The sequence below is a fragment of the Hoplias malabaricus genome, chromosome 5, assembly GCF_029633855.1.
Source record: "Hoplias malabaricus isolate fHopMal1 chromosome 5, fHopMal1.hap1, whole genome shotgun sequence".
NCBI lineage: Eukaryota > Metazoa > Chordata > Actinopteri > Characiformes > Erythrinidae > Hoplias > Hoplias malabaricus.
This window is the reverse complement of record NC_089804.1, coordinates 43,086,914-43,096,322: the sequence shown is the minus strand read 5'-3', so window position 1 is coordinate 43,096,322 and position 9,409 is coordinate 43,086,914. Positions and strand designations below refer to the sequence as shown.

Below are 9,409 nucleotides of genomic sequence, written 5' to 3'. Positions count from 1 at the left end.
TAGACGGGTGAGATCAGAATTTTATCTCTTTCCCAAAACTACAAAGGAGTACTATCATTTCATTCATTCATTCATTCATTCATTGTCTGTGACCTTTATCCAGTTCAGGGTCACGGTGGGCCCAGAGTCTACCCGGAATCACTGGGTGCAAGGCAGGGACACACCCTGGAGGGGGCGCCAGTCCTTTACAGGGCGACACCCACATTCACTTACACACTCACACCTACGGACACTTTTGAGTCGCCAATCCATCTACCAACGTGTTTTTGAACCGTAGGAGGAAATGGGAGCACCTGGAGGAAACCCACACAAAACACAGAACACACCAAACTCCTCCCAGATTCCTGGAGCTGTGTGACTGACTGCATAGATTCAATTAGTTAAAGAATTTTGGATTTGTGCAGTGTTCTGTAAAGCTTCTTCAACCAAAATGTGGCAGACATCTCTTTTAATAAGTGATTTCAGCTGCTTTAAAGGAACACTAAAGTTAAGTCATTTTGCTTCTGGGCTCTCCCTATCATTAACAGGATGTAATTTAATTTTACAGCAGTGTCCTGAAATGAAGGGGAGGGGGAGCAAGTCAGTCATTTCCTACCATCTTCCAGAAGTTACATAGTGTAGTTTCTGCAGTGCTGCGCCTACAGTAGCAATAACTCGGTTTCCTTTCAAAACGTTCCAAATGATATGCGAAGTGAAGGAATATCAGTAGAAATAAATGTGAAATGTGATCAGGGGGTGGTGCCAACATGAGGGAGGTGGAGAGGTCTGAGTGGGTTTTTTTACTTTGATCAGAACATTTCTATAGCTGTTAATATCAAAAACACACTTTATACCAAAATGCTTGATTTTATATTTATTTGTCTGGGCTTCTGTGTCTTTTCTGTCATATAGAACTTGTTCTTAATGTTCTGACAGGAATGAAGAATGCTGTGTGTTCTCTGTCTTTTGCAGTGTGCTGTATATGTCTACAATATTCTACACATGCGCGAAAATACGCAGCTTGAATGGTGCTTGTATGAAAACAGAGTGGCCCTTCAGTGTGGAGAGGAGTGTTGGGGGTGCGGTCCATGGCTCTGGTGCTGTGCTGCATGCACAGTAGGTATGAACCAGCTGAAACACTGATTATTTGAAAAACCTATTCCATCACTCCATTTTTTTTTCTTTGCATTTGCACAGAACTTTTCCTCCTCCTCCAAGTGTAAAATGTTTTTGTGATATTTGGGTGGGTTTTTTATGTGCATTTTCATAATGCTAATGCTAACGACAGAGGCCCTGTTCTCCCTATTACAGGTTAGTAAACCTTGTGAAACTGCAATTTTAAGGTAAAACACACTGTTTGAGGCATCTTCAAATAGAAGCATTACCTATAGAACGGGATGCTCCAGAGTTGTTGGCTACAGGAGTTTAAAACTCCACAGGCTTTGGAGCTCTATTCTCTAGATCAGGGGTGTCAAACTAGATCCACGGAGGGCCGTGTGGGTGCCACACCTCATTCCACCTGTTTTTAATCATTGGATCTAATCAGTAGATCTTGACTTTCAGTAGTGTGGGGCTTTTGCGTGGTTGGAAAGAAAACCTGCACCCACGGGGCCCTCCGTGGATCTAGTTTGACACCCCTGCTGTAGATTGTTGGAACACCACCATTGGCTTTCATGAAAATCATCTAACATCATTACCCAGCCTCACTGAAATTCTTATGGATGGATGCCATCAAATCCTCACAGCAATGCTCCAGAGTCGAGCATAAAACCTTTCTGGAAGATTAGAAGTGGTTTCTGCAGACAAAGGGAGAAGAAAGGTTGAATAAGTGAGTGTTCATAGCTTTCGTCCATAGTGGAGATTTGTAGGCGGGGCATGGAGGGGTCAATTGACCTTCAAGGAGTGGGAATAATTCCAGAGTCTGCAGACACTCTCACTCTCTTCTTCTCCTCCCACCCACTCTCCTCCCCCTCTCTTTCCCATTAATCACTCTTCTGAAGTTACTGTTTTTAGGAAATGGATCCTTCGCTTCAATCAGGGGTATACTTGAGGGAACTGGAGGCGAAGAGCACTCTGGGATACTGGAGAGACAGATCATCTGCTGCCGAGAAGAGGAGCACCACCTGCCTCCGGCTCTTTTCTCTGCAAATTCGCTCTTTCTTTTTCTTTTTTTCTTTTTTTTTAGGAAGCTGAGAGCTATTTTGCAAATCTCCAGAAACTGGAGTAACTCCTTCCTGTGCTGAGTCCGTTTCAGCGAGGCAAAATGAATATTTATGCTCATTATAATTGGAAGTTGAATTGCTCCAGGTACATCTGTGTTAGCTCTGTGAAATTATGCCCCTTGTGGACCGAAGGCGTATGGAGCTCATGAAACATAATGGCAGTAGAAATTGTAGCCTAAGACCCTGACTTTGAATGAGCTTAAGTGCTTAAGCTTGATTTAAAGGTTGCACTTGTTCCGAGCTGCGATATAATCCACCCCCACCCTCGCTCCCCACCCCCATATCATACCCCCACTTTGCAATTAACCAAGCCATTTATCAGTCCAAAATGGTTTAATAATACCTCAAAATAGAATTTAACACACAGTCATCTAAATTATTTCTGAAAGGGAGGTGGAACATTGAATAGGAAATTCAGGATTCGATTTACTGTATGTACAGCTTTTGAGGTGATAGAAAAGAAAACAGTAGCCAACAAATGATGTTGAACGGAAAAAATAAAGAGGCCTGCATTTAGTTCAAGCGAGAATTACTGAAACAAAGGGGCACATCAACCACAAACCGACAGAAACTCAAACAAAGCAGGATTACCATAAATGACATACTGTAGAAAAAGGGGACCCCCTTACTTGAGAATTGATAGGAGCAGAGCTCATAATCCCTATAACGTTGCTAACAAAGTCCTTTGTTCCCAAATGTTTTGTTAACCCTTCTCCAGCGTACGTATGGGATTCATTGACACGGGGTCCCCTAGTCGGCTGAGCGCTCAGTGCTGTGCACTGAATAAAGTCACCTGACAAGCTATTACGGAGAAGAGATTGTTTTGCATTCAATCTTCTCCTTTAGCACAAAAAGGAGTTGGCACTATCTTTCCTTCAAGTGCATCCCCATTAGCAGAGTGACAGGTCTGTCCATTCTTTCCATCGCTTTTCAGAGAGAAAGGTAACTGATGTGTTTTTTTTCCCCGTTCCTTTCTTTATTTCCAACAATGAAGCTGATATGATAGAGGATGTCTTCATTCAGCGTTCACGACACGTTGGCCTGTGTAGCTTGGATCCTGAAGCTTGCCTTTTGCTCCCTGTCCACTCTCTCTCTCTTTCTTGTTGAAGAAGATGTTGTTTTACACACACACGGGGTCAGGGCTGAAAGTCCATTGCGAATTGATCTTTTGTCTGAGCCTTGGGCCGATTTTTGGAAAGGGGGACGCAGCAAACAAAGAGATCGACACTTGAGCGTCCTCTCCCAGACTTAAAAGTCATGTCCGTCTTTAAGAAGTGTTCACTCTGACCTGCACACATTTCAGACATGAATATATATCTTGAGAGGGCTTCTTTTACTGTGCTCAATTTAGCCCGTATTAGCAAAGAAATATGCTAAATGGATGGTTATGCAACATATTAAAAATACCCTTCCTCCTTTTACGCAACCTTCCAGTGCCTGTTCTTCGACATTGCCTCCTTTTTCAAATAACATACGTTAAAAAATAGAAAAGTGACATGGAACTCGTCAATTACTCACTCATGCCAGGAGATCGTTCAAGTTTGACTGCAGTTCCCTCCCCCTTTCAGCGCCAATTTGAGAGCCTTGGAATGTCTTTCGCTTAACCACTTTTCCCACCTGTCAAATCAGTCTCTTCAGAAGTATGAAAAATATATGAGCACATCATTTCATGTTGCAACCCTAGGGTCTGTTGTGATTGCAGACTTGTAAAGTTCAGAAGTTGTTTACAAACAGAATTAATAATCGAGAGCTCTCCCACAGCTCACACTGACCTCAGCTTTTCTCTGCATGTTTCTGCATGGGAATACATGAACGAATGCTTTCAATATTGTACATATGTGTTGAATCTGTATCCATAATAAAATAAATAAAAATTAATTCTCTTTTATTACATCACTGTACTTGTAATTGGGAAACACTCTCTTTGTAATGCAGATCTGGCAAGTGAAGTTCTGTTTTATATATCAGGAGACTGTTAGTTTTACTGTCTGAAAGCTGTACTGTGAGTAGCTTTACAAAGCTTTTACAGATACTGTGGCACATCCTTTTTGCGCTCTCGAACTCAACATGCCTCTTTTGTCGGCCCCTGAGCGTTGTGCCCCGGCTGAGCCTCTCTGTTTTTTTTTCCGCTGTCTTCTGGTGAGAGTTTATCTCTGTACTGCTGAAGTGGTTCTTTCAGAGACACTGCTGGAGCCATGAAAGCCTTTGCCTCCTGGATCAAAATAGTGGTATGGGGTTTCTCCAGATCTGGTCTCTGTTCTTTCCAGTTGAGCATTGCTCCACCTTGGCAAGCTCTGGCTGCCAGCAGGAGCAGAAGAGCCGACACAGCCAGCAGAACCGCCGGGGTAAGGTCAGGAGAAGGAGCTACCAAAGGCACCTCTTTAGTCCTGAGATGTACGCAAGAGGTGTCGTTTGGCCCCATGTGCAGACAAACCTTGTAGTGGGTTCCCGAGTGGAGACGAGTTAGGTTGAAGCCTCTAGTGCCAGCCAGTATTCGAGTACTATGCCTATGGTGATCTTCTAAGCTGCCGTTTGCTATCCAAGAGAGTCGGGCAGAAGGGACGTTATGGCCAGCCTGCCAGGTCAGCAAGGCGTAATGTTCCTTGACGTCTCGTACCTCAAGGCTATCTTCACCCGTTTCTGCATTTGTCACGTGAGCACTGATTGCTCCTTCCACATTTAGTGTCAAGCTCCTTGTGTCGGCCCCAACCAAGTTCTGTGCCACGCAAGTGTAGAAACCAGCCTCCTCAGGGGTAACTCCGAAGATCTCCAAAGTGCCCTCTGTCAGAACCTGGTAACGTCCAAAACTGGTGGAAGGGGTCAACCTCAGACCTTTTGGAATGACCCAGTAGATGTTCGGCTCTGGTTCCGCTAGGGCTCGGCAGTGCAGCGCTATGTTGTCCCCATGTTTGACTTGGATGTAGGACGGAAATGTGCTCGGGGCTATTAAAGGCAGGCAGCTGTCCGCCATTTCCCTGAAGGAAACTTCTTTCACTCTTCTGGCTTTTAACTCAGGGGGTTCTGAGCAGAAAGTGGACTGAGGCTCAATGAAACGAACCGGTTTGTCATCCTCTGCCCCCACCCAGCGAATTAGACAGTCACAGCGAATGGGATTGGTGTGCAGACTGATCTCTTGTAGGCTCGGCAGAGATCGCACTGTCTGACGGTGCAGGGCACTCAAGGCGTTACTGTTCAGCATGAGACTCTCCATACTTGGCAGCTTCTGAAAAGCCTGGGGGTGGATGTATGACAGTCGTGGATTGTTTGTAATTTCCAGCTTGGTGAGCTCAGGCAGATTTTCCATTGCTGAGTGCTCAATGGAGACCAGCTCCTCCATGTTGTTCAAGCCAAGCTCCTTCAGGTGAAGCATGTCCCTGAAGTCACCTCTTTGCACCAGCTGAATCGGGTTTTTGTTCAGGTCCAGAAATTTCAGACCTGGCAGTTTCTGCAGTGCCTCTTTGGGGACTTTTGTCAGATGGTTGTCATAGAAGCTGATGCTCTCCAAATTTTGAAGTCCTTCTAGGGCTCGCTCTGAGATCTCCTGTAAGCCCATACCGGCAAGGACAAGGCTGCGCAAAGATCCAAGAGGTTTAAAGTTGAGATCTTGGATTATATCCACTGGATTTCCCCCAATCATGAGAACCTCCAGTTGAGGCAAGGCATGGAACCAGCGCCTGTCGATTATCACAAGATGATTCGAGTTCAGATGAAGCCTCAGAAGATTATCTAAACCCTTGAAAGCCCCAGGAGAGATGCTTCGGAGCCGGTTATGATTGAGATATAGCTCTTGAAGGCTAGGCAGCCCAGAGAAAGCTGCTTCTGGCAGGTGCCTCAGCTGGTTCTCCTCCATGTGTAGGCTGAGAAGCACTGCCAAGTCGGTGATCCTCAGATTTCTGGTGCTGATGAAACTGTTGTGAGAAAGGTCAAGCTCGGTCAGATTGGCGAGACCTTGGAGTTCGCTCTGATCCACAGAACTGATGAGATTGCTCTGCAGCCTGAGTGTCTGTGTCTCTGGAGGGAGGGATGTGGGCAGCTGCGTGAGGAGAAGATCATTGCAGTCAACAGTAGGAGCCTCTCGGTATACAGACTGAGGCGAGTACCAGGGCTTGATCTGGCAGACACACTGGTGAGGACATGGTACCCTCCAGGGCATGGAATGAATAACCAAAGAAGTAGCAACTCCAAGCAGGAGATGAATGTGCAGAAAAACCTTCGTAATCACTCTCATTTTTATCCCTGGTGTAAATTGGTTGTGTTGTCACTGTGATGGGCCTTTTTTGGCCCCTGTTATTTTAAATATCAATCTTTCACTTATCAGTCCATGTGACCGAAGAGCACAGGGTTCACTGGAGTCTTGCAAATAAGTCGCCTGCAGAATGAAGTTTTCTCTGTTTCATCTTTTTTGGTTCGCATAGACTTGTCAAAATACTTGAAAGGAACTTGTCCGTGCTTTGACGTCCTTGGAGTATGGCACAGTAAGATGGTTTGGCTTCTCTATTCAGTCCATTGATCTTACATTGTCGAATGATAGAGGGGATTCAGGAGCACTTCAGAGGCATACCTGGAAGAGACAAAAATAGGACACTTAGACAAGGGCAGTGCTTCGATTAAATCCCTTCTGTCAAGATTCATTACGTCACATGTGGGAGCAGTACTTCATTTGTTAGCCCTGCATCATCAGTTCTGGCTCACACTTAGTGGGCTTGCATTGAAAAATCCCAAGACGTATTTTCACTGAGCTAAACATAATTTGTCATCCTTGTTTAATTCACAGGCAAGCACTATACTGGCTAAAATTAGATGATATCTCTGTGTGTATCGTAACACCTTGCATAATTTGCAGCTTGTATATTTCTCTCCCTAAAAGAGGAGCTCCAAATTAGTTCTGGGACATTACAGCCGGATCTGGCTGCATTTCTCATCACTGGAATATGACTGCTGCAGAAATGTGAGAGAAATGGAGGCTGAAATTTAGTGAGGCTAATGCATGGCTTTAAGATTCCACTCTGCAAATAACTAAGGCCTTGGTATTACTCATCCGCAAGCAGCCTCGCTAGATAGGGGATGGGCGTGGGATGACAGGTTCTGGACTAGATTCATGAAGAAGCAGGAGAAAATGAAGCACAAAATAAGTTGTTTTAAACTTTGACGTCCACGTTGAGTAGATTGTCTTCACAGCAGCTTTGCATTACAACATTCTTTTAATATATACATATGTTTTATCAAACACTGGACACCCATTTTTATACATAGTCCTCAGTTGAGCTGTGACTGTACACAATTTAAAATAAAGGAGCCAACCTTGTTCTTTTAAGCAACAAAATTTACAAAATGCCATATGTATGATACTTGCTTTATGACATGCTAAGTGCTGTAGCTAAGTGGCAAATCCTGCTCTGATTATCGCCTCCATCCCCCTCCTTTCCCTCTTTAACTTCTGCCTGCCTTGTGAATCCATCCTTCTTCCGAATCCCCAATTAGTCCTAATGTTCTCCCTGTCTCCTCTCTCAAGACCGCAGGGAAATACCTGACAGCTCTGAGGCTGTTGGTTCTTCTTCTGCACACACAGTCTAGTCTAAACGCACTTGTTAGGACTTCCATTGACCTCTGTAGTAGTGTAGTGACAGACACCAAAACCTAATTCTAAATCTAAGCAGTCAAGAAACATGTTCAAGTGTGTATTTTTGAATAAACATTTAGTCTTAATGTGTAGCAAGACAAGTACACACACACACACACAATCTGGTTTAATTGTACTCCTAAGGACTTACATTAACTTAGGTAATACTGCAGATGCAAAGGTTAGTAGCGGCATTTAATACTTAGTGAAATTCAACTACTTTAAAGTAAAGCCATGCATGTAGTTTGTTGTTTTCATTAATTCATTCATGTTTTGTAACCATTTCATTCTGTTCAGGGTCTCAGTGGGTCAGGAGACCACCCAAAATCACTGGCCACAATACGATACCTTGGAAAGGCCACCAGTCCATCACAGGGCATCACACACTCACCATGTCACTCAAAAATTTTAACAATTTCACACAGGCAATTCCCCTACTATCAACTGTTTTCGTATTGTGAAAGGATACAGAGCACCTGGAGGAAACCCGCACAGACACAGGGAGAACACAAACTTCTCACAGAAAGTGACCAGTGCCATAAAGCCCTCCTGCCATGAACATCGTTTGGGATGAGTTGGAGTGATGCCACACTCTGGTTTCTATACGTGTGAGCACTCCTCTTAACTAATGCTCGGCTGGAGTTAAGGAACATGACACTAACAACACTAACGTTAATCAAACGGGGTATTTTTAACTGGGGTTACAAGACAATCACACCACACACACACATACGCACACACATCCGTGCATGTGTGTTCTCACAGCTCTGGATTTTTTCCCCATCCACCCATCAGTGTGCGTGCTCTGCCGCAGAGCTCGTTTACAAAGTGTCAGCTTCTCAGTGGCGTCTCTGGCAGAAATGCGGCTCCCATGATGCACCCCATCGCTCCGGCCCGAGACATGTTGCGATCCGCCAAGTCCCTGCTCGCGTCCTAACGAGTCGTGAAGGGGCCGCAAGCTCATTTTTTAATGCGATGCCAATGGAGATGTTTGTGGGTATGCGTGGAATTGCCCACCCCTCCTCACTATCCTCTTCCCTACCCCCTCATACAACCCCTTTTTGCTACTCTGCGGCCTGAATTATGCATTCGCTGCCTTCGCTCGCTAATCTCCACTCCCGCTGCTCTCACTCTCATTTTGGCCGGAGCAAAACGGACAAGAAAATGCTCTCTGACAAATTGAAGTGTATGTGTCGGTGGGGAGCGTGTGAGTCTGGAGGTGGGGGTGTTTGTGGGAGGATGAGGAAGGTTCAGCAAGCAATGGCTCTGTTTGCTCTGAAGGAAACAGCTGTTGCTAGCCATGGCGCTGTGTGGTTGCGTCCTCACAGCGAGTCCTACAGCGGCGCGACCCTTCCTGCTGCTATCTGTCATCGCTGGATAAATGGCTTCTCACCTCTCACCAGCCGTAATGGCATTATAATGACTCTGCAGTGCTGACGCTCCTATCTAGGCCAACCTGTGTCTTTTGCTGCTCTACATAGTTTTGTGTTATTCCGGCAACTGTCTGAAGAAACAGCCTTGAGAGGCCTCAAGGTGACGGTGCGCCCCTCGCTGTGGGTTTACGTCCTTGCAGAGTTCTTCCCCTGAT

General features: G+C 45.2%; 1 protein-coding gene across 1 annotated transcript in view; it reads right to left on the bottom strand.

Moving 5' to 3' along the window:
* Positions 1–2,529: 2,529 nt before the first annotated feature.
* Positions 2,530–9,409, bottom strand: part of lrrn2 (leucine rich repeat neuronal 2) — an 86,749-nt gene continuing 79,869 nt past the window's right edge. Inside the window, exon 2 of the mRNA XM_066671750.1 lies at positions 2,530–6,762. Coding sequence (XP_066527847.1) covers positions 4,264–6,429 — 2,166 coding nt within the window. The 5' untranslated portion in view covers positions 6,430–6,762 and the 3' untranslated portion in view covers positions 2,530–4,263. The remainder of the gene's footprint in view (positions 6,763–9,409) is intronic.